General features: G+C 37.7%; 5 protein-coding genes across 12 annotated transcripts in view; 4 read left to right on the top strand and 1 right to left on the bottom strand.

Moving 5' to 3' along the window:
• Window positions 1-25,888, top strand: part of LOC129789858 (serine/arginine repetitive matrix protein 1-like) — a 982,101-nt gene that overhangs the window by 408,001 nt on the left and 548,212 nt on the right. The gene's annotated exons all lie outside the window — the stretch shown is intronic.
• The window catches only part of LOC129791241 (fatty acid synthase-like), a 1,176,504-nt gene that overhangs the window by 932,497 nt on the left and 218,119 nt on the right, over window positions 1-25,888 (top strand). The window lies entirely within an intron of this gene.
• LOC129789856 (glutamine-dependent NAD(+) synthetase) overlaps window positions 1-25,888 on the top strand; it is a 932,624-nt gene that overhangs the window by 688,617 nt on the left and 218,119 nt on the right. The gene's annotated exons all lie outside the window — the stretch shown is intronic.
• The window catches only part of LOC129789960 (pupal cuticle protein), a 1,201,887-nt gene that overhangs the window by 995,192 nt on the left and 180,807 nt on the right, over window positions 1-25,888 (bottom strand). The gene's annotated exons all lie outside the window — the stretch shown is intronic.
• The window catches only part of LOC129789921 (carbonic anhydrase-related protein 10), an 81,282-nt gene that overhangs the window by 42,693 nt on the left and 12,701 nt on the right, over window positions 1-25,888 (top strand). The window contains exons 5-7 of the mRNA XM_055827050.1: window positions 6,418-6,609; window positions 11,772-11,837; window positions 11,930-12,026. Of these exons, the coding sequence (XP_055683025.1) occupies window positions 6,418-6,609; window positions 11,772-11,837; window positions 11,930-12,026 (355 nt within the window). The remainder of the gene's footprint in view (window positions 1-6,417; window positions 6,610-11,771; window positions 11,838-11,929; window positions 12,027-25,888) is intronic.

Raw genomic sequence — 25,888 nt, 5'->3', positions numbered from 1 at the left:
AATCCCTTTTGTGATTGCTGTGTGCCCTTAAATTATTATTGTACGGGAAATTCTCTTACTCGGAGCTTCACACAATGATCATAATTTTATGTTATTGACAGACCTTAGACTTAAAAGTTTCTTTGCTGAGTTCTGACGACTATTGGCTTAATCTTTGGATATTTGAAAAAAGATTCTTAATCAATGGGAATATTTATATGAAAAAATCCAAGTTGATGAGATTTTAGTGATAAGTTTAAGGCAATCTTTAAGTCTGAAGAAGTAGTATTAGGATAGTAAAAATTAGGGTTAATTTTGAGCCCACCCGATTAAGCCAGTTTCTCTTTATTCGTTCATTTTCTTTTGATATTTTTCACACTAAAATTACCGTTGAAAGTTTTCCTATAAATCTGTATTTAAAAATTTTCATATGAAAAATAAAGAATGAATCTTATCCCTAGTTTTATAATTCTACAATGTTCCAGGAAAATAAATATAAAAATCACATTTTTAATTTAATTGCAAAATCATTGAATTGCAAAGACAAGAAACACCTCATTGCACTCTACCTAATAGAAAAACATATAATTAAAAAAAATCTTTTTTTTCTCTCAACTTCACATTCACAATAGTCGCATAATTATTCCATTTGGGGAATTTTTTAATTATTATTTGGGATGTATAATGGCAATATTGAGCGACAGAAATGCATTATAATGTATTTTTGTATACTAAACCACAATTTGATTGAGAGTTTATAATTAAAATTTCAGCGGGATATTGACGAATGGTCTGCATTTGAATTTTGTGGCATCCCCCCCAGTATGACAGGTTGGGGAGGATGCAAACAATGGGGTATCTCTTGTGTGAAAAATAAGAATTGAAATTAAATTAATATAACGTATTGTAGCGTTTTTCACTACCAACGCACACCTAGAAATATTGCGAAGAGGGGTCAGGGGCCGTGGACTGTAATTCTGCGGCGAGGGGTAAATGAAAGAGGTGGATTCATCCTTAACACTCATTTATTAGCCCCTATCTCTCACTACACGGACACTACACTTCCGCCCCTCTCCTACGCCTCAACCCCGGTCTCTTCCGTTCCCATGCCGCTCGACTTCTGAGGGCCCATAAAGGGCCTCACTAGTAAGTAAGGGCGAGGGCTTAACAGTAAGCGGCCCGTCTCATGAGAGAGAGCCTCGGGGGGGGGGGGGGGTGTTATACACACAATTCTCTTCTCCCTCCATGCCGCTGCAATGCGGCTTATTATGAGAGCCAAATACATGGTGCATCACCGAAGTATAGCTCTCATATGGAAAATTCGCCACACTCCTCCCCGCCTGCTTTGATCGTCCCGATCAAAAGATCGTCGTTGTGCAGACATGGCGATTTTCCTTACTCTTATCGTTTTACTGCAACAGTTCAGGAGGTCTTTAGTTAGACACACCCTCGACCACATCGCTGATTACGATGAGGTTTTGACTGCAACAGTTGCTCCACCGTTGCGTTATGCCTCCGAGTATCTCCGCAAAGGTTCTACATTCGCCGAAGTGAATGCTGGGAAATAATCGTGGCTCCAACAACGGCCTTCTTGTCTTCATTGGGATGTTGGAGGACGTTCTTCTCCAGTGATGTTCTCCCTCTGGAAAGCTTGTCGAGTTCGTCCTCTCGATCCTTGTCTTCGCCGCCGCTCTTCTTGTTGACCCGAACATTTTCTCTCGTTCTCACGACTGTTGGAGGTCAGGGGTAGGTCAGCGATACCTTCAGCCTCAAGGTTCTCTTCGGGCATCTCCACCGACTCCACAGAGCGAACACATGGGCGGTTTGATCGCGTGGCTTGACGGTTAGATTCGCATTCCATCGCCATCACCAGAGCCTCATTAAGAGTTCGGGGGCGACCCATGCGGGTCCAATCTTGGACATCTAAATCAGCAATTCCATCAAGAAATTGTTGCGCTGCCATACGATCTAGGGCAGCTGGGGGACACTCTGGAAATGCTCTCCGCACCAGCTTCCGCAAATCCTCCGCAAACGCAGAAAGTTCCTCCTTACACGTTGTCTACGGCTTTTCAGTTCCACGTGTGACAACGCTCTGAAATGTTCGCGTCCGAACCTCATCTGGAGGGCCGACACAATCCCATCCCAGCTGTGCCTATGACTCAGGGGGATGTTTACTAACACAGCCAAAGCTGACCCTCTGAGGGATGCGGCTAGTTGAATTGGATTAAGTAATCCTCTAGCGGTTGTTTCCCATCGAAGAGGTCCACTTTCAATCGAAGAATGCCACGAGTAGAATTCACTCCAGTCACAGGGGGCAATGAAAGATCGCTGGGTAACTCTACGCGGCTGTATTCGTGAGATTGTAGTGGAGGGCCGCATAGTCACTTGCTCGCCCACAGGAAGTCTCACCGGAATTCTCGGCTGATGTTGGTCACCACCGGCCACTCTGACATTTCGCGACTCATCGCCATTTCTAGGATGTGCAGATGCTTCTGGGTGTTTGTTGATTGTTGTGGGTGTCCCAGAAGCCGATCCCACTTCTGACACCATTTGTAGCGTTTTTCACTACCAACGCACACCTAGAAATATTGCGAAGAGGGGTCAGGGGCCGTGGACTGTAATTCTGCGGCGAGGGGTAAATGAAAGAGGTGGATTCATCCTTAACACTCATTTATTAGCCCCTATCTCTCACTACACGGACACTACACTTCCGCCCCTCTCCTACGCCTCAACCCCGGTCTCTTCCGTTCCCATGCCGCTCGACTTCTGAGGGCCCATAAAGGGCCTCACTAGTAAGTAAGGGCGAGGGCTTAACAGTAAGCGGCCCGTCTCATGAGAGAGAGCCTCGGGGGGGGGGGGGGTGTTATACACACAATTCTCTTCTCCCTCCATGCCGCTGCAATGCGGCTTATTATGAGAGCCAAATACATGGTGCATCACCGAAGTATAGCTCTCATATGGAAAATTCGCCACAGTATATTTGTCATCAATATGCCAACTCAATGGGCATTGTCTTCTCTCATATGGACGCCGCGTTGTGCCTTCGCGTGGGTGGGAGGGAGGATTTTCCATTTGTCATATCAAATTATTATTTTCAGGCTGTTGATTGTTCGCGTGGGCTGCACAGAGGGTCACTCTGAAGGGGAACGGAAGTGGGGTGGCAAATTAATTAACCCTCCGCACTCTTCTCTGTGTGTATGTTTGTCTCCTATCTCACACTTCCGATGGGCACAGTAAATTGGAAGGCTGAATTGTGTGCGAAATGTTCCATTTTTCCCATCAACCATCCCCACATTCCAAAAAGACACCCCGTGGAGCTTTCACCCCATTTTCAGGAAGCAATGGAAATTTCTCAAGATGAAAATCTCCCCTATACCGAATTTTTGCTGCAAATTTTGCATCCCATTATCATTTTCTATGACTAACTACTCCAACACACCCCCCGTGAGCCCCACAAAAGGCACTATCTCGAGAGCGCACATTTGTATCACATCTTCCGTTTCGCATTTAGGGTGGAGGGTTACCCACCACCCACTCCTCTTTGCTCCACACCACGGAAGTCACATCGGATGGGGTGCGCTTTTGCGCGCCATACAAAAAGCTCATCATTGCTATAAATCATATTCTGCGGAGGGCGCGGAAGAATCATTTTCATATCTGCTCTCACCACTTTTCTCCCGGCAAGTACTTCTCTCCATTTCTTCTTTTTTTTTTCTCTCCTCACATCCACCCACAACCACCCTTATATCGTATTTTCACATCCATTGGTTGTGGCGCAAAAGGGCGTCGAGGTCTTATCTTTCTTCGGTCTCAGTGGGGTATTTTGCATTTATGTGTCAATGCTTTGGCAACCTCTACAAGATGTTGATGATGATGAGGAGACGCCCAATGCTCCATTTGTGTGCTCCCCTTTAGTACACACGATCTCTCTCCTCATTCATCCCTTTTAAAGAAAGTTATTTTTGCGACATTGATGGCATTGTACTCATCTTTACTCTCTTTCCTTTCTCGTGCGTGGGTGGTTTTCAAATCAAATATTGAACTCTGTAGCATTTTGTAATAAGTTCAAAAAGCTTTCTTTGATTTTTCTTCCATATAAATGTTCAAAAATATTCAATAAAAATAAAAGTTTTCAATGATTATTCTTTTCTAGTTTTGAGGGAATTCGTTCTTGAGAATTTCTTAATTTTTGAGAAGCTTTTTAAGAAGTTTTTGATGGTTTTTTGAAGAATTTTTGGGACATTTATTACCTCAAAAATGAATTGAAAATTTTCACGAAAAATTATGAAATTTATTGCTTTGTTTCAATGGAGGCGCCTAGTTCTGCAATACCTTTCATTTTGGCTTGAAATTCAGAAATTTATAACAGTGGAGGCGCCTGGTAGTCACTTGTAAGCTCCACGCAATTTCAAAATTAGTTTGAGATAGCAAAGGAGACGCTAGGTTGTTAATTATTCGTCTAAATATTGTAGGAAAATTAAACTAACGTAGAGATTGAAGACAAACCGGAATTTTCCTCCCTTTGTATTCGTCTAAAACATAGTCAATTAAGATGGAGGCGCCTGGTAATAATATAAAATCTCTATTCCTATGCAAAATAATTAAAAATTTTCAATCTTGCTTTCATCAATACGTCTTTAATACATAGATTAAAAGTTCCTCGAGAAAATCGTTTTTCGGATTGAACCCGAAATGAAGAAGAAATAAATAAAAATTCCCAGCATAAGAGGATGGAGACGCCTGGTAGTCATTCAATGCCTTCATCCAAATGTTTCAAATGACGTGGTATGAAATGAATATGTAAAATTTCATAAAAATTACAGGCTTTAGAGCAAATTTCAGGGCTTTAGGAAGAAAAGAAAGCTTTAAAGATAATTTTAATTTATCCACATATTGCTCGTTAAATTAATTTTAATTTTATTTAAAACTTCAGGTAAATTAAAATTCCATCTACCGTCAAAAAAACCTCTTTTCTAATGAATATAAAACTTGAGAGAGATGAGAATTTTATTTATTTATTTCAACTGTCTCTTCCTCAACCCCGTACAACGAGTTAGATAGAAATTGTAGAAGCATATACCCAGTCAGCTCTCTCTCTTTTACTTTCTATGCAAAACGACTCCTTCCGGAGGGTTGGCGTTGAGTGGTTGGTGTGAGTTACAACAAAAAATCACCCAATTCTCAAACAAGGACGACAACAATAATAAATGTACTCAACATACCAAGAGACGACCATCACCATTCGTTCATTCGACACACATTCCGAGTCTCCCGTGGGTGAGGTGGCTGGTGTGGCGCATTGAGGGGTGGGCGACAAAGATTCATGAACTTCCGCACGACTACGATGAAGCAGGTTGACAAAAAGTGGATAATGTGTTTGAGATTTATCTCCCAGCGAGACTTGCTTGCGTGGATGGGGGGCGACCCCACATTTTTTTCCCTTTTGCAGAGCTTGGGAAAAAAACCACTTAAGCACATCATGAAAATGAATCAGAGAGGGTGTCTTGTGTGGAAAAAGTGTCGCAAGCCTCACAGGAAATGTGGGAGCATGCGAGGGTGGATTTTTAGCTCTCTCAAGTGTACGATGGTACAATAATGCTGATGACGACTCCGTGGCTTGACACGGAGTTTCTACGCGAAGGATTGAGGGGTGGGAGGGCGAGTGATTCAATTGAGATGGGAATTAAGAGTGATGAAGAGGAAGTTCCACCCGCAGGAAAAAGTTCCTCGCACAAAGTGAATGAGGATAGGCAAAAAAGTGTGACAATTAGTGGATACAATATCTCAATCAAGGATGGTCCATTGGTGCTCAATTTACGCATGGAATTCAAGCCAAGTACACACTCAATGGCATTTCAATGGGAGCATAGCTTCCGAAACAATTAACAAAAGGACTAGCTTTGGTTTCACTTTTGCAGAGCAATTACTCCTCCCGAGGAGGCTGCTGTGGAAGAATTTTTGGGTCTTCATTTTGGGAATTTAATGTCGCTTTATGGAGGTTTTTTGGGGTAGTTTTGGTATCTATTAAAATATTTATTTAATTTAAATTGTCCGAAAAGGGATAAGACCGAGAAATTCCATCAAATATTGAGCTTGAAATTCCATAAAATTTTGTTTCGGGAAATTTCAGAATCTTTCAATAATTCTTGCAGTTGTTCAACTACTTTTCAACCCTAAAATTAAGTTAAAAGCTCCATTTCAACTGCAAAATAAAATGAAACTTAATACGCACGAGGAAATTAATTATAAATTTCAATGTGCAAAACTTTCTTTAGAATCCTTACAAATAAAAGTTGGAAATGAAAATTAATTACTTCACTATAGTGCATGAGCTTTTCATTTTATGTTCCATCCAAATTAATTCGTTGAAAGAAAAAAGCTCAAATGGGGGCTTTTAAATAAAAATATGTAAAAATTCACAAATATTTGTCTTTACAGGTGTCTGGGACACTTCACAACACGGGTCAATCGCTTGTTTTTCGTGTGGATAAGGACACGAAACAATATGTAAATATTTCCGGAGGACCTCTGGCGTATCGGTATCAATTTGAGGAGATTTACATTCACTACGGCACAGAGAATAGCCAAGGATCTGAGCATCACATCCATGGATACAGTTTTCCCGGAGAGGTGAGTTTTCTTTACCTTTCACCCACCCACACTGCTCCTTTTGTCCTTTTTGTGACCCTCCTCCCCTCTTGGTGCTGCTCTGTTGACTTTCAATGGGTTTTTTGCACCTCGGCATAAGATGCCGTCAAGAGCACTCTGAGAGAGTGAAGAAGAAAAGTTGGGAGTTGGGAGCTATTTTTTACGCATCTCATTGATATTTATACCCAAATTATTCCCTTGAAAAGAAAAATGTCCCTGGATTTACAAAGCTTTCGACACTACCTCGTAAATCTTCGTCTCTCCTCGTACTTCATGGGCAATTTTCAAATTTAAATTGCAACGGAAAAAACGCAAAAAGGCCGTTTATTACCTCAATTTGCCTAAACTTTATTCCACACTCGTAACATTTTGTTTTTCGTGGAATCTCTGCCCTTGGGGGTGTTGCAATTGGTATATGTGTGACAAATTTTATGGCTGATTTGTCGTGCTTTTTGCACACCCCAATTATTTTTTAATTCCCGCTTTTGGTGTGAGTTTTTTTCCCTACACCAATTAACCCTTTTTTGCACACACACCCCACAGCCACACATAAAATGCAGAAAATCGCGTGCGAGATGGAAAAATGTTTGTTTTTTATTAAAAAAAAAAAAAATCCTCATATCCCGGACATTGCGAATTGCTTTCTGCATGGGGTACGGGGGAAATTCAAATAGCAAACGAAATGATCATGATGACCCCAGCGAGGGTGCACACACTTGTATCCATTTTGTGCTGATGGTAATCCATTTAAACGATTGTCTGCCGAAGCTCTTTTTAATGGAATTCCCACCACTGTGACCCAACCACTCACTTCCTGTGTGCATGGATACTGTCAACAGCACTGATCTGGCGAGCTTTATGTGAGTGTTTAGAGGGGTATGCAGTGAGCCGAGGACATATTAGTGGCCAGCATGTAGGCTAAATCGTTCAGATCACAAAATATTTATGATAAAATTCGTGAAATTCTATCATTTTATGGTATTTGTGGGACTTGAAACATTTTTTTCGAATCTATATTTCTATTATTTGTTTTTTTTCCTGAAACCATAAAAAAATTCTTAAGTTTTAAATAAAAAGAAGGAGCTGTTAGACTAACTTTATGAGACTTTAAGGATTTGTAAGTTTTCCCAGATTTGTAGGATTTAGAGGATTTAAGAATCGATTTAAACAAAGTTTTTGAAATTCTTGGATCTGTGAAAAAGAAAATGATTTATTTTTTTGTAATTGAGGAGTTTCAGAATTTCAATGAAATTTTAAAGATTTGTTGTATTTGGAGGATTTGAGATTATTTTTTCGAATTATTAATCAAATTTTTTTTTTGAATTTGAATTTTTTTTCTTTTGTTAAACCACTATAAAGTCTTTTAAATTTTAAAGAAGTCTGTTAAACAAACTTTATTGAATTTGAAGGATTTCTAAGATTCATCCTTAATTTTTTAAGTTTCTAAAAAAAAAACTCACAATTTTTAAATTATCTGCAACTCAAAAACATTCCTAAAAAAATCTTTAAAAAAACGTAGAAACTCCCCTCAAATATTTTTTTTCTATTTTCCTTGCCTATGCTTTAATTTTTGATCCAGCCAAGTCGGCTCCCACCTCTTGGATGCTGTATAGAATAGCTTCCCTTGCAGTGCAATGGCAGGGTGTTTGACGCGCGCTGTACAAATATTGCTCCAGTGCACATTGCCTACCCCATCATCGTCCAATATAGCTCCAACAATTCACTGGGGATAATTGAAATGAGTGTGTTTTTCGGCACAGCAAGTGGAGAAGTGCGCTCCCGGCCAGGAATGGGGAGCCTTGTTTTTTCCTGTCACCCAATAAACCCGCCCCTCAGCCGCTCAAGGGATGGCAAATAAATTTCCGCGCGGACATTCCGTGTGTGCCCTCAAATCCCAGTAAATGTTCGACAGATTCGGCAGATTGCATACATTTTCATTCTCCTTTATGTGCCAGAAAATGAGCACTGAAAATCCCCATAGATGGCGCATATCGTTAAAATTGAATTAAATTGCAATTAGGATCATTGCGAGCGATATGATGAGTGGGTGAGAGAGTGTATCAAAAGTGAAGAGAAATTTGCTTTGTAGAGTTTCTCCAACCCCTGTGGGTGTGTGGGTGGGTGATGAGAAGTTTAGCACCCCCCTCCCGTATAAACTATTTAGTGTGGGATTCTCGTACACAGAGCAATTTGACCAGACAAGGGTTATAGAGCGAGAGTTTAGTGTTGAGAAAATGGGAAGACAATCAAGTTTAACACCCTCTAAAATCTACATCGCCTATTTGTGTGCCCTCACACGGCTCTCATGCTCTTATTATTGTGTCAGCAGAAAGCTAAAAGTCCCTTTCATCGTTTGCACATCACAAAGGGGAGAGAACGATGTGAGGGAATGGATTGCGCTGAAAGATTGATTAGGGTGCAAATCTCCAAAAGGGAATTTCCATCCATCCTATATAGTTTCATCTATTTTGTGGTTTGCAATTAATTAAAGAGATGGCGCTAGAGCTTAGTTGTTGGTGATGATCTATTTTTAATTTTAATTTCAATTATTTTCATGCTTACAGAGAATCCTCTTCTTGTTCTTTTCTATTTGTTTTATTTATGTAGAGAGAAAATACAAGAATATTTATATTGGCTAAGAATTATCATTATTTGATAAAGATTTTTGTCGTAGATGGCGCTGATATGAGTCGAAAGCTCTAGAAATTGTTCTCTCAGTGGAAATATTCTAAAAATGAAAGGAATTATTCAAATTTTAATTTGCTAAATACAAAAGAAAATTTTACCACAAGATGTCGGTATTGTTTCCATAAAAACGAATTGTTGTAACGCCATCTCGTAGAATTTATTTTCAACTCAATTTGATACAACAATTCACAACTACACTTCTTTAAAGTCAAAGATGCTTTTAGTCTAAATTGCTTTTATTATTTTTTTATACGAATTTGAAAGCCAACTTCTGTTCAACTTGGTTAGTTTATTAAACTTATTAAAATGTATACATAATGTTAGATTTTCAACTGCAGAGAATACCTCTCGCAGGAGGAAAGAAGCTTAAGAAAAAAAGTCCAATAAATTAGCATAGAAATTACGATGGAGGCGCCTGGTGAAAGCTCATCTTGAAAAAAATTTACTAACATCTCTCCTAACTTCTCGTTTCGTCTCTTTTTCAGGCTATTCTTTTAATTGCACTTTGCTAAAACTTTAAGGGAAGTTTTGGATGAAAATTGTTCTGTATTTTCATGGAAATTCCCCATTCACACACCCCGAGAATGCTCGTTCGCCATTTGAAGTGCACTCTTCACAAACACACGAAACTCATACAATTTCCTCCAATCCCTCTTCCCCCATACATTACAGCATTTTAACCCTTTTGCGCCATCACCCTGGTCTATTTTTGTGGGGTTTCGTGTTGTTGTTTCGTACACGAAACAAGCGAGTAAACACCGGAGACTTTGACCGACAACACAAACAAGTTTATCCTTTTGCAAATTCATCCACACCGCATTGCCACACCCCCACCTCCCAAATGCGGCCTCCCCCCCCCCTGGGGTGAAAACATGCAAAACTTTTCCGATAAATTATCGATTACAATTTTATTATTAATTCATATCTGATGACGATGATCAATGAATGCTTGCAAATGAAAACTTTTGCTTTTTCGGAGATTATAAATTGCAAACTTTCTCCTGCATCAACACACAAAATAACATTCATTTGGAAATTTCTCCACCCCAGCCCCATAACTCCTGACTCAAACTAATGTCCTTTTTCTGTCTGCCGCGCAATTGATCGATTGTGGGGGAGAATATAAAGTTATTCCTTTCACCTATATATAGCACCCTATGAGGGAGCTTTTACGATGCAATCGTAAAATTTTCTAATGACCCGTTTCTGTCCACAAAACCGAAGGAATTGCACTTTTAAGGACAAAATCCTGTGAAAATGAAATTAAAGTCAAATTATGCAAAAGAATTTTTTTTTACAACTTGCTTTTCAACAAAGATATGGGAGATCAATAAAGAAGGAAAATTAAATAGTTTTAGGGTCGTTTTTTAATCAACAATTTGTGCTTTATGGTTATGCTAGTTAAGAAAGCACTTTCCTGGCATCTCTAGTGGAGCATAAAAAGTTAATTCGGAAACTCTATTACATGGTTTAGCCATCATGTTGATTTCGAGGAATTAGTTAGATTTCTAAGAAACTTTTATGAGAAAAATTTGATTGAAAGTTTTAAGAGCTTTTGCTACCTACTTTAGAAACTTTCTGCAAAAGAGCTTAATAGAAGGAAAAATTAAAATTTAACGGATTATTTATGTTTCATTTTCAATTGTAGGCTTTGTTGATTTTTGATAACGTTTCGGGTATTGTTTACTCATTTCTTAAGGTCAAGAGAATAAGTGAAAAACCACAGAATTTACATAAATCAACCGCATTAAGAAGAAATTTTGAATGCAATTGAAATTGAAGCAATTTTACATTAAATCTCTTAACCTTTTATGCTGGAAAATTCATCTCAATTGCTCATTTGAAATATTAATTCAAACTATAAGCTCTTCAATGGGGGCATGATCCTTAAAAACAAATCCCCTTTTACACGAAAAGTAGCAACACTCTGGCATGCTCTCTTGTATGGGAACCATATATGGAATTTATGAAGGGGAAGCCCCATTGAAAAGTTGAGGAATGCACACAGAGCTTTTCCCATCTATGTTACCCAAAGGTTCGTGCCGGCAGAGGCAGCAATGTAGGAGAGATGAAGATGGAACGAAATTAATTTTATAGCCCGCTAAAATGTTTCACCATCGTGCACCCCTTGCTGTGCTGTCCAGAGATGAGCAATTCGAAGCAGTGTTGGTGTACTAAAATGTTGGATGAGGGGGTGGCACAAGTGCATGGAAATCAGAGCTCTAACGACTTTTAGTGGGCGGATGAAATTCAAACATTCACATTTAGCCCATCTTTTGCCCCATGAATTGTGGTCGATTGTGTAAAATATTTACAATCTCTCTCCTCACATACACGATGAGCCACCCCCACTGCGCGGTCCACCCCATTTTAATCTTCCTCCCAGCATCCCAAAATTCAATAAAACGTACCCTTTATTGCAGATTTTCTCACTCTTTTGCTTTGAACTTTCACAGATTCAGTTGTATGGATTTAACAAGGAATTGTATCGCAATATGTCAGAGGCACAGCATAAATCTCAAGTAAGAATCTTCATAAACACATCGTCACTGAATGTCCTGATAAATCCCCCCATCCACTCATACATTAATCTCTCTTCTCTCTGTCTTTCCAGGGCATTGTTGGAATCTCACTGATGGTCCAAATTGGTGATACGCCCAATCCTGAACTTAGGATAATAACAAGTACTTTTAATAAGGTTTTATACAAAGGTACGTGTTTACATGATTTTTTTTGACGAAAAGCGTTGTTTTTTTTCATCTCTGCAGGCGCAGATTTTTCGCAGAAAAATATGTTTTTATATCGGTGTGGATGAAAGAGGCACACACATAAAAATCCCTAAAGAGGATAATATTTCGGGTTATTCGTTAAAAAATATATGGGTGGAAATATGATTGATTTTTCCCGTATTTTTTTCCTCGTCAAAAATCCACGTGAAGTAGTTACGCAAGGGGTTGATAAGTAGGCAAAGTAAAAACTTTCTAAAGTTTTTAAATTTTCTTTGTAACCGGAGTAGTGCATTGAGAATAAAATTAGATCTAACAATTAAATGAAAGAAGATTTAAAAATATTATAAAAATATCAAAACGTTAACATAAGTGAAAAACGTTAGAAAATGACAAAAACGTAAGAAAACGACAAATTCGTTAGAAAATTGAAGACCAATGGCTTTAGTTAAGAGCTCTCGAATCTTTTAAAAGGAACGATAAACGTTAGAAAAAAGTCAAATATTTGAAAATATGAAACAAACGCAAAAAATAAACAACCTACATCATAAAAGCATCGGTAAGCTTTTGAAAATAAACGACAAACGTTAGAAAATTAACATTAGGGGTTAGAAAAAAATGTAAAGTACAAAATTGAAGAAGTTCTTTTAAGAAAATAAAAAAAGATTTTTTATTGTTTTTACAAATTCTATTTTCGAACAAATTCTCATCGATTAAAATACAATTTTAAAGCTTTTTTTTAGTGGTTTGGTTCTGTAAATTTTGGTTTTAAAAAGAGTTGCGAATTTAAGAACAAGATTAAGGAAAAGTCTTAAAAATATGAAGATAATTTTACAGCTAAAGCAAAAAGTTAAAACTTCATTCGTTATAATTCAATTAAACTAAAGAAACACTAAACAGAATCAGAGTTGAAATCTTACAGGAAATATTAAAGAGAGCGCCTTAAAATTCAGTCAAGCACTGATGTATTAGTGTCATAAAACGCATTTATTAAAGCATTAATCCTTAACTGTTTTATTAATTATTAGGTACTAAATATTGGACTTTTTATATTTAAAATAAATTCTTAAAAGCCTAAGTTTAAGCCTCTAAAACTAAAAGCTCACAGCTCAATCTCGTGCTCGTTCAGTGCAAATTTTTACTCCAAAAATGACTACTTGTTAACCCCCTGCTTTGGTGCTGAAAAAAATCTCTCGTGGAATCCCTATTTGGGAGGAATTATTCAAAGAGGCCGAAGGGAGTTATAGATAATCGGATTACTTTTTGGGGTGGAGAAAAAAAGCAATTTTTATGCCTTTGAAAACAAGACCCATCCTGTGTGTATGAGACGATGAGGATGGGAAGTACGATGCTGGGAATCAATTTAGGAAATTGAGCAATCTCCGTAAGGCGCGTGATTTCCGCGAGAGTACCTCCAGCGTGAAAACCACAAAGCTACAGACAAGCAAAATTGCGTATGCTACGAAGACACCACTAAGTTGGTCCATTGTTAGAGCTGCTGGAGATTTCTTGTCGCAATGGATATTTTCATTGGACGGATTGGTGAAAGCTGCTGCCCAGAGATCAATAAATCCACCCTCCATGAAACGCAAAAGCTCCTCATCGAATACTTGCTTGAGATATGAATGTTTACGGAGAATAATTGAGAAGAGATAGTTAATTATGTTCTCTTTGCTCTTGCGGAAGTGAATGTGCTGCCTTGCAAATTGGTCATTCATGTAGGCTAAGCTGAAGCTTGTTGCAACGACGGCACCCTTAAATTGATAATCCAGTGTCATCATACGATAGGCCGCAATGGTACTTCCGTCCAAAGGGACAAAGAGAGATTTATAGGATTCCATTGTGGAGAAGAAGTCCTCCAGAGCATCCACACCGTATATTTTGAAGCCTGCTTTTTCCATAGCAGGGAAGGTATCAATAGCTGAGGCATTCGTTTGTCCTTTGAGGAAACCAAATAAGGCTCCTTGATAGCTTGTTCTGACCTACAATTTTGAGAGTTTTTAAAATTATCTTAGAAGACCTAAAAGGAAAAAATTCAAACTCACAACAAGAGACATTATGAGCCAGAGTATGACGAGGAAGCGTGCAAAGTTCCTTTTTGGGAATACAGGTTGACAACCACCGAGAAAAATATTGACGGCATTTATGAAGGGATGATTGGTATGTGATCCAAAGATGAAGGCTCTCTTCTTGGCAAGAAAAAGTTTGGTAAGTCCAACAATAACACCGAATAAGACGAAGATCAGTAGTATGCAGGCCCAAACGGTTAAATGCAACGGAAGTAGGAGCTTTTCAATTGGCGTAAAAGGTCTTCCGGGTGGAATTATCACTGTCAATGGGGATGAATAGTAGGACACAGTACTCGTTAAGGCGTTATGATCCATAAACGAAGAAGAAAATCCTCCGATTGAGAAGTTTACTTCTCCTCTGAAGAGCTGACAAAAACAGGCAAAAGAAGAATCAAGAAGTTAAGATCTATTTAGGTCTTCCTTCAAAGGATCAAAACTCACCATTCCAGTAGCCCCCATTGATGAGTTATCCTTGGCTATACCCCACTGTTTATCAGAAGTTATAACAGTGGGTGAGAACTTAAGTCGTTGTGCCAGGACTCTTGTAATAATACCGTCAAAACCATCAAAGTAGTAGCTTCCATTGTTCAAGCGTGTAAGCATCATATAGGGCGGGTAGTTGAAGGTTCCAACAGTCAGAGGACATCCGTAGAAATTTGAAACTTTGTTGGGAAAAAAAGTAATATTTCTGAGAAAGGCATCATTCTCAAATACTCCATAAATCCTGGATTTTACCACACCGCAGTGCCCTGCGGTGTAGGGAAAGTAGGTGTGTATATAAGCTCGATTTATGTTGTAAGGATCATACGTAACCACGTTAACATTTACAATGTACAGGAGCCAACAATCTTGAAGGATTTTCTTAACAATGTCATAATACTCCTGCTCAACGTTTAGAAGGACAATTGTATAGAAGCCTGTGTAGTCAAAAATATCCTTTGCATTCCCATCGATAATTTTTCTACAAAAGATTTTTTTAAAAGTTTGAACACGTCTAAGGAAATAAAGACTCGTTAACAAACCTGAAGGATCGATAAGAGTCAACAAGAAAAACATTATGGAATCGCGTGTAGTCACTATGAAGGGCTTCATCTTCTTCCAAACGAAAAAGGATTCTTTCTCCAGTCCTATACAGGACAGCATCCAAAACGTCGTCAATTAGAACTTCATTTTTAAATGTTTCCGCTACTCTTGTAATAACCAACTGCTTAGACTCAACACTATAGAAATCAAGGATTATTCGTGAAACCGTCTCGGATATTGGAGTTTTGTAATTTGTTATAGGAATGGAGCTGTAGTTCTTCTCACAAGCACTGATTCCTTCAACAACTACAAGCAGGATTGTAAAGAATGAAGGAGTCTTCATCTTTTCTGTGAAACTTCTTTTGTCGGCGTCTGTTCTCTTTTACTTCATGAACTCCAACAAAATTTGCTTTTATAGGAAGCTTCCAAATCCATTATATTCCTTTTAGGTCCATTAAGGACCACTAATTGTGATGCAATTTGTGCTAAAAGGATTTTTTTGCAATGTCGTAAATTTTTATTTCAAATTGATTCATGAAAAAATAAGCATTTGCATCCAGATAAAAGCTTTTAGCTTTAATCAAAATTAACTAATCAGTTCACATTTAAGTAAATTACTTTACATTACAACTTCGGTAAAGTAATCCTAATGGATTTGACTAATTTATATCTGTCAGACGGACAGCTTTTTTGCTCTGTTAACTCAGGACTAATTAAGGCCCATAAAAGCTGCATTCAATAGAGTAAACAAAGGAAACAACTGAATAAATTATGTAAAGATATTCCAATTTGAATTATGAAGCCTGTTTAAAAATCCGGAGACGCTATGTGAACGAACGAAAAGCTTATTCTTGAAACTAATTTTTACAGCAAATATTGAATAAATTCAATAAATTTTTCTCCGAAAAACTAATTCAAAAAATTGCAAACATTTTTAATGAATCTTATCCTACTTGAAAGCATTTCAAGCAACAAGAAGACAAAACTTATGAATAAAAATGCAAAGTAAGCTACAAAGATACCGCTAACTTGTTTAAAAACTAAAGGTTTAGGACTGTTAAAGTCCTTTTGCTCTTTTATATCCTTTGGATTGTAAAACAAGGATACCCAGCGATCAATCAAACCGTTCTCTTTGTACTTTGAAATCTCCTCATCGAACGGAACTTTGAGGTATGAATACTTTCTTAGCAGCATTGAGATGTACATTTGAACTATCTCTTCTTTCCCAATGTAGAAGCGAATTTGTCGGGTTGTGTACATTTCATTGAGATAGGCTACAGTAAGACGAGTCTCAGGAACGGCTCCTTTGAAATTTGGATCTGTTGTTTTGAACCAGTACTCCTCCAGTTCACTTGCTTTGACAATCTTGAACATCTTACTGTAGTCTTTCATTGGAGTAAAGTAGCTTTCAAGGTCTTCATCACCATAGATTGTGAATCCTGCTTTTAGCATTTTCTCCAGAGTATCAATTGCCGTTGAGTTCTTTCGTTCCTTGAGGAACCCAAACAGGGCTCCTTGATAACTGCTTCTTAGCTGAAAAGGAAATGTGTTTGGATTAGTATTGTTAGGGCTGAATTGTTGGAGCACGTTGACTAGAAAGCTTCTAGATTAGCCGGCTTCTATGCCGACTAAATAAATTCTAAGACAGAACCTTTAACTTACAACAAGACTTAGCAGGATCCAAAGCATCAGAGAAAAGCGTGCAAAGTTTCTCCTTGGAAGCGAAGGCATAGATCCGCCGAAGAATACATTGACAGCATTTATAAAGGGATGATGGTTCTGATGTCCAAAAAGAAAGGCTCTTCTAGGTCTCGTGATAAATTTCCCTATTGCCACAATAACCGCTGAGAGAATAAAGCTCATCCCCAAGCACGTCCAAACTTTATTGCGAAACGGTTTAAAGAGCTTCTGAAAAGGTGTTTCTGGTTTACTCGGAGGAATGATTAAAATCAACGGTGTCACATAGTAGAATAGAGTATTGGAGAGATAATGAAAGTGCTTTTCACCAAAGTCAAAAGCTCCAACGGAGAAATTTACTTCTCCTCGGACAAGCTGCAATGAAAGAAGAAACTTCAAAAGACTTTTGCTTCAGAAAGGAAAATTTGTACAACCATTCCATTGACTCCAGTTGAATTTTGGCCTTCTATCTTGCCCCAGAGTTCTTCAGATGTTTTGTGGATGATGGAAAAATTGAGACGCTGAGCCAGGAGAGTTGTGAGCAAGCCCTCAAAACCGTAGTATTCATAAGTTAGGTCTAGTCTGGGTTTGAGGATCATGTATGGAGGAAAATTGAATGTTCCAATTGTTAGGCTACAGCCGTGGAAGTTACTGAACTTTTCTGGGAAAATGTTGATATTTTTCACAAAAGTTCCTTTTTCAAAGACCCCATAAACTCGCGGTCTAACTTCCCCGCAGTAGTCAGGAGTGTAGGGAAAGTACGTGTGCATAAAAGCTCGATTATTGTTGAAAGGATCGTACGTTATAACATTAACATTGGTAATGTACAATTGCCAACAGTCTATAAGGATGGTTTTTACAAGCTCAGAGTAGTTTTTCAAAATGCTTGTTATGACAATCGTATAGAATCCCGTAAAATCGAATAGTTCCGATGAAGCCTCATTGATGATTTTTCTTTAAAAAATAAGATGTTAAAGAACAACCTTAGAGCTCTGAAAGGTTAGTTAAGTTAGGTTATTAAGTTAGGTTTAAAAGCTCTCACCTAAAGGATTCAAGGGAGTCCACAAAGAGAATGTTGTAGAAGCGAGTTGTAAATTCCTGCAAAGTCTCTTCACCTTCTAAACGTAGAAGAATCTCACCGCGAACTTCGTAAATAAATTCATTTATAATCCCAGACTGTAGTATCTCACTCCTAAAATCCTCTTCAGCCCTTGTTATTGTTAAATGAATGGATTCCTTACAATAGAATTCCGTAACAATCCGTCCGAGCATTTTTGCCAGAGGATTCCCAAAAGTTTCCAAAGGAATTTTGTAGTTTTTCTCAGAAGTTCGATTGGATGCAACGTTTAGGAGGAAACAGGAGACGAAAAGGAGGTTTAGGATCAACATTTTTATCGCCATTTAGGGTAACAATCAAGCTGGCAATTACTTCACCACGAATAAACTGAACGTTGCAAATTTTCAACATAACTCTGGGTGGAAAATCTTGCATCATTAAGGGTAATTGAGGGTGTCATCTGTATGCACAACCCTCCGGTTAAAATGTGCATTTAGTTGCACAAACTGATTCATTGTCAAAGTGGTTTTCATGTCACTCGTATTGATTTTAGCGTCTACATTGCAATTATCCCGTTTTTTTTAGGGAAAACTCTATAAAAGCATCAAATTGTTGTAATTCATTCATAGGTTTATTTATTAAGAATTTTCACGCAATTTAGCCATTTCGCCATTAATCTATTTCATTACATTTAAAATAAATTGACATATGCAATTGTTTATCATAAATCTATTTTTTTTTTCTAAAATTAAAATAATCGATAATAAATTTATGAAAGTTAGGATTTTTAAAGACCTAATTAGCCCATAAATCCATAATTCAGGGTTAGAAAATTGATTAATTAATAGTCTGAATTTTCTTTTTAAAAGCTTTATAATGTTTATTTCATGCTCAGCTGCAATTAAATTAAAATAGTTTTACAGAATAAAGGACATTATGCGTATTGTATGGATTAATCTTTCATTTTTCTTTTAAGAATAATTTTTCAGATTTCAGTGAAAAGTCTCTAAAAACTCAATTTACAGCATTTTGCTTAATTTTTTTTTTAATTTTTCGTTGACATGTCATGTACCCTTGGCTTACGAACGGTTAGAATATCGGAATATTGTCAAACAGATCAAATTTTGAAAATATTAATTAAAGAATATGAGTGAATATTTGACGTCTTTTCATAACAAACAGTGTGAGAATTTTCTGTAGCAATTAAATCCATTATATTAAAAGAATAAAAATAAAATTATTCGGAATGTTTACGAATATAGCGAATACTGTAATGCAATTAAAAATCAAAAGAGAAAAAGATTGATTCATTTAATCAACTTTTCGTTGCTTGAAATGCTTCTTTGAAACGAAAATAATATATAAAATATTCGGAATATTATTTTTTCTGTTCTTTATTCGGTTAATTGAGTGCCCCTCGTGTTTTTTTTCATTTTTCATTATAATTTTATCTCTGCAATTAGAGCTCACTGATTACACTATAAGCAATTTAAAAGCTTTTACTATATGTATTAAAGCTCGTACAGTCTGCTACTCCTATTCAAATCATTTATTTACTTTCTAAGTCTATTAGTTTGTTAGTTCAGAAAGTTAGAGAATCAGTTTAGAAAATCACAAATCCTCCGTATTAGACGAGATCTGCGAGATTGCATTTCAAGCAAGAAAACAACAAGTCCAATAAAAGAATAAATAAAATAAAAAGCAAAAATACCCCTAAGGTGTGCAATATTCAATGGTTTTGGATCATCTGGATTAGTTGAGTCTTCCAAGTATTCTCGAACTTTCTCATTGCCTGTCTTAGTGTAGAGAGATGCTTTAACCCAGTAGTTAATTAAGCCACTCTCTCTGTACCTCCAGAGCTCTCTGTCGAAGGGCTCCTTCAAGTACGAATGCCTCCGGAGGAGTATTGAAATGTAGAATTCACAGATTTGATCCTTGCTCAGGTGGAAACGTTTACTTCCGTATTTCTCTCTTAAATATGCCGCCGATATGCCCGTTATCGTGATGGCTCCTTTGAAATTTGGATCGAGAGTTTTGAACCTGTGCTCATGTAAGCTCTCTGCTGAAACAATTCTATACATCTCACCGTATGTTGGGATTGAAATAAAGAAAATCTCCAACCCTTCATCGCCGTAGATTTTGAAGCCTGCTTCATACATCTTTGCCAGAGTGTCTGTAGGTGAAGAATATCGAGGCTTCTTCATGAAACCAAACAGAGCTCCTTGATAGCTGCTACGCATCTAAGAATTTGAATTGTAAATCATTAAAACTTAGCCATTAATAATTTTAACAGAATCTGCAAGGATATTTACCACCAGACAAAAAAGAATCCACATCATTACCAAGAATCTTGCAAAATTCCTTCTTGGTAGGGGCATCATTGGTCCTCCATAGAAGATGCTAATTAAATTTATAAAAGGATAGTTGTTTCGTTGACCAAATACAAAATCCCTCCTCTGTGGCGTGATGAATTTCCCAATTATGATAAAAACGATCGCAAGGATAAATAAAACTGAGAGAAGCATCCATATTGTGAAGGTAAATGGAAGGAAGAGCTTCTCAAGAGCACTGATGGATCTTCCAGGTGGAATAAGTAAAGTTAACGGCGTTGCATAATAGAACATAGTATTGGAGAGAGATTCTTGGTGCTCCATAGAGAATCCAAAGCCTCCAATTGTAAAGTTCACTTCACCTCGAAAAAGCTACAAAAATCCTTAATTTTGCATTTACTTTGTAGGTTGTTAGTTTAGTTGCCTTACTCACCATCCCACTGAGTCCTGTAGAATTCTCCCCTTCAAGCTTACCCCAGTCTTCATCAGACGTTTTGTGGAAGATGGTAAAGTTGAGACGTTTTGCCAAGTTTGTCAGGAGGATGCCTTCAAATCCACGGTATAGAAAGCTTTTACTTATTAGTTGAGGAACAATGGCCATGAACGGAAGGAAATGAAGAGTTCCCACAGTAAGACTACATCCGTAGAAATTACCAACTTTATCAGGGAAGAAGTCAATTTCTTTGAAAAGAGATTTCTCTCCTATTGAATCATAGATTATTGGTTTAACCACACCACAGTGTTTTGCCGTATAGGGGAAGTAAGTATGCACTAAAGCTTCCTTTATATTAATTGCATCGTAGCTAATGATAATAACGTTAACTAGATACAGTTGGAGTCCAGTTTGAGCTTTCAAGCCAGTCGCATCGTCTCATGCGTCTGAAAGCTTCTTTTTGGCTTAAAAGCCCAATTTCGCGTTGTGCTGTGCTGCAAAGTGGAGGATTTCTCCACCAGTGCGTGTGCTTCGCGAGGTGCTAAAAACAGTGCCCTACGAGGAGAGCGAAGCGCGGAAATCTCGCGGGGAATCTGCATGAACGCGTTACCGGGAGAATTTCATGGCATGGAGAGCGGGGTGCGGTGTGGAGTCGACGTGCTGCTGCAGAGAGATCACAGTTATAGCGACGAACGAGCGCTGACTGTTGGTCACAGTGCACACACAAACACAGCACCGATTGTGTGTGCATTGTATTTTTTCTGTGCCTTGAATCATTTCGGAGTTTGTGAGAATCTTTTGTGATTTTTTTTTGTGATGAGCTCTCTGGGTCTTTTTGCTGCATTATTGATTGGATATCAAGCAGCAATGATCCAAATTGAGGTGACGCCACGCCCTTACGGGGCAAGGTAGGCAATGAAACTCAGGTGAGAGGCTTTAATTGGACTCCAGAGTAGGGTAAGTTGGTTTTTCCGGGTAGTGTCTCTTGAGTTTGCCTCTGGATAGTGGCATTGCAGTTTGCAATTTAGAGATCTGATCTATAATAGGTCCTCTAAAATAGTCGCTTTTCAGAGTTGGGGGCCTATTTTGGGGAAGCCAACTCCTGACTATTAGACACTCTATTATTCCGCAAAGGCTCAGGAAGTGGTTTGTTTTCGCAATTACAATTGCTGGTTTAGCAAGTGTTGGGATGCGGACTTCCACTAGCCTTTTAGTAGAATTAGAGTAATTAAAATAATTAACAGAGTTATCAGAGTAGGGTAAGTTGAATTTTATTAACAGTGTCTCTTGGATATGCTTCTGGATAGTGGCATTGCAGTTTGCAATTTAGATATCAGATCTAAACCAGGTCTTCTAAAATTAGCTACTTTTCGGAGGGGTATTTGAGGGCCTGTTTTTAGGAGATTAACTCCCGATCAATAGATTTTACATTCCGCAAAGGCTCAGGAAGTGGATAACTAATGCTGGTTTTATCAAATGTTGGAAAACGGGCATCCACTAGTCTTTTAGTAGAATTAGATATTTAATAGAATCAATAGAGTTATTGGATTGATTGAACAACTGAATGTGAATAAAGATTAGGCACAGAAAAATTCAGGATCGTAGAGCGGGAGGTGGCACGAAGAACACAACAGAGCTCAGCTGCCGATACCTTCAACTCTGCCTATCTTCAATCTACCAATCTAGATACAGTTCCCAACAATCCTGAAGAATCCTTTTAATATCTTCTTCGTTATCTCTCCTCAAACTCGTTAATAAAATCGTATAGTAGCCGGTAAAGTCGAAATAATCCAAAGTTGTTGCATTGAAAATTTTTCTGAGAAAGAAAACTTCAGTCAGCAAATCTCGTTAACTGACTAATTTTTTGAATTCTTACTGAAATGATTTGTAGGAATCAACAATGAAGACATTGTGGACACGCAATGAACGCCCAGGTGAGGTACGTTCTCCTTCCAATCGAACACTAATTTCTTCACCAACATCATCCAAAAATCCATTAACTATATCGGATTGAGTCAAATGATTGGCCTGATTCTCAGCTGCACTTGTTATTGTTACAAATATTGTTTCTTTAGCGTAAAATTGAATAAGAATACGAGTCAGTAGTTCTGACAGAGGATCCCACAATCTCTGTATACAAAGCTTGTTCAAGTTCAGAGAATCCTCAGCAGCTGCAACTGCTTTAACTGATAACCCTTCAAAATCCTGAGCCACTGTAGCAGCTCCAATTGATACAAACACTACGACAACAAGGACGTCTAGTCTCTTCATGCTTCAATAACTTTATTAACTTTGAAAATTTCAATTCTAAAATACAGAATAAAGCTTACTTTGGAATGTTTCAAATAAAGCAATTTGTAGTTAGGTAAGTAAAGCTCGTTAAAGCTCATTAAGGGCCTCATCAACGTGCTTTTTTTTTTAAAAAAAAGCTTTCCCTTATTGATTTATTCACCCAATTCATGTTCAACTCTCATCAATCAGCTGAGTTTTTTCTTAGCAAACTTCCCAATCATTAAATCAGTTTCAAAATACTCCTGATTCTAGTTGAGAAAGTCGTAGAATGAGCGAACACGACTTGATCTGAGAGAAAGCAGTTCAAGTGCAAAAAATAAAATACTGAGACCTATTAGAAAGACAAAAACCATAAAAATTCCACTTAATTCAAAAAATGTCAGAGGCTTAGGTCTCATGTGCTGTGGTCTCTCCTTCAAGTACTTTGAGCTGTAGAACATGGAGGTCCATCGATGGAGAAGACCACTTTCCAAGTACTTGGAGATTTCTCTATCAAACGGCTCCTTTAGGTAGGAATACTTCCGCATGTAGATACAAATGTAGAGCATTATAACATTCTCCTTGCTTATTCGAAAGCTTGCTCCATCCTTGGCATACTTCTCATTCATGTAGGCTGCAACTACAGCTGGTGTTACAGCAGCTCCTCTGAAGCTGGAGCTAGCTGTCCTCATGCGATACTCATCAACTTCTGCAGGAGTACCTGCAATGAACATCTTTTTGTACGTTTCCATTGACTCAAAATACTTCTTTGTCCCCTCAACGCCGTAGATTTTAAAGTTTTCCTTCCACATCTTTTCGAATGTATCAACAACTGAGACATTCTTCTGATCTCTCATTACACTGAACAGGGTTCCTTGGTAGCTGCTTCTAATCTGAAGAACAAGAATTTAGAAAACTATTGATAATGGTATGATTCCAGTAAAGATTAGTTCTTACAACAAGACTCAGAAATATCCACAAAATCAGGATGTAGCGTGCAAAATTCCTTCTGGGCACTACAGAAAGACTTCCTCCGAGGAAAACATTGATGGTATTGATGAAGGGATAATGATTTCTTGGCCCAAAGATGAATGCCCTTCTGTGAGGTGCTAAAATTTTAGCGAAACTCACAACAATCGCCGAGATGACGAAGCATGCACCCAAACAACTCCAAATTATGTATCGCAACGGTAAGAAGAGTTTCTGCATTGGTGTGTAAGGCTTTCCAGGCGGTACAAGGAGGGTCAGTCGTGTACCGTGATAAGGAATTGAGCTATCCATCATACCGTAATGGGAAAATGAGAAGGAAAAGGCTCCCAAAGTGAAATTTATTTCTCCTCTCAGTATCTGCGAAAGAAATCTTTAAACAATTTTCTGAACCTAAAGACCTTTAAGCTTTTAATAGTTTTCTGAAGAAGTTGATGCCATGAGTTAAGAGCAAAGGAAACTAAAGCAGAATAGAAAAGAAGGAAGAGTTAAGCATAAAAGTAGATGCAGATTTATTAAGGCTCAAGAATTCCTTTACCATTCCACTCAATCCTGTTGAATTTTCACCCTCAACTCTTCCCCAACGATCATTGCATGTTTTAAGAGTTAGAGAAAAGTGTAGACGTTTTCCCAGAACTCTAGCTACGACCCCTTCAAAGCCACTAAAAAGTGTTCCATTTTCCAGATGATGAATCATCATATACGGCGGGAAATCAAAAGTTCCTATAGTTAGATTACAGCCGTAAAAGTTGCTGACCTTATCTGGGAAGATTTCATTATTCTTCCTGAAGGATTCTTTCGAGAAAATCTCGTAGACTATTGGTTTGACTTCACCGCAATGGCCAGGAGTGTAGGGAAAGTATGTGTACATGAAAGCTTTCTCACTGTCTGAAGGATCGTACGTTATAACATTTACATTAATGATGTAAAAGTCCCAACAATCTTGCAGGATTCTCCGAACAAGTTCCGTGTAGTTCTGATGCAAACTCGTCAAAACTACCGTATAGAAGCCTCTATAGTCGAAAGCATCCGTTTTATTGGTATAGAGGATTCTTCTGAAAATAAATGAATTTTTACGTTGTCAGAACCTGATGAATTATTTTGTTAAAAGCTTCAATGAAGCTTTAAGATCCTTTACCAGACTTACCTGAATGACTCATATGAATCAATGATGAAAATATTAAAAATTCGCGGATATCTTTCCCTTGTGAGTTTGTAATCTTCCAAGCGAATTGGGATTTTTGCATTTACATCGCAGAGAACTTCATTTAAAATTCCAGATTGAATAAATTGGTTCTTCTGATCTTCTGCAGATCGCGTTATGTCAACTTCAATGGAATTTTCGCTGTAGAATTCAATCAAAATTGATGAAAGGAGTTTTGCCAGAGGATTTCCAAACTTTTCCTTGGGAAATTTGTAGGTTTTTTCACTAAAACATCTACTAGATAAAAGCGCCAGAAGAATTATGAATTTGTAACCCAGATTCATTTTGAAGTCTTCAAACACTCTTTCTGATTTTGAAACTAAATAAATGAGATGATAAACTTTAATAAAAATTTAACAAAAAAATCGACTTTTCACTTTGCCGTGCAAGTAGCGAATAAAATAGTAAATTTATGTTTGTTTATTTAACTAACAAGCACGAAACAGTCTCTGATGCAACGAGGATGGTCATTAAGGGTGGAATCTCCACCCTTTTTTGTCATCAAAAAGGTTAAAAGCTTTGCATTGATTTATGAAAAGCAAAAAGGGCAAAAACAAGGGGGTGATGATATGATTTGAATGTCATTAAATGTGCTTTGTTGATTTATTTTCACGACTTATTCCGTGATTAAAATGATGTTTCAATTTTGTTTGCCTTGCGTAAGGATAATTGGTAGGTTTAGTCAGCATAAATAAATTTCTTTTGCCAATCAATAAATATTTTATTTCAAAACAAACGAGAATAATATATTTTGTTATATAAATATTAATTCAAAAAGTCAAATATTGTGCGTAAG

Source organism: Lutzomyia longipalpis, chromosome 2 (genome assembly GCF_024334085.1).
Source record: "Lutzomyia longipalpis isolate SR_M1_2022 chromosome 2, ASM2433408v1".
In the NCBI taxonomy this organism is placed as follows: Eukaryota; Metazoa; Arthropoda; class Insecta; order Diptera; family Psychodidae; genus Lutzomyia; species Lutzomyia longipalpis.
This window is presented reverse-complemented; position numbering and strand designations above follow the sequence as displayed.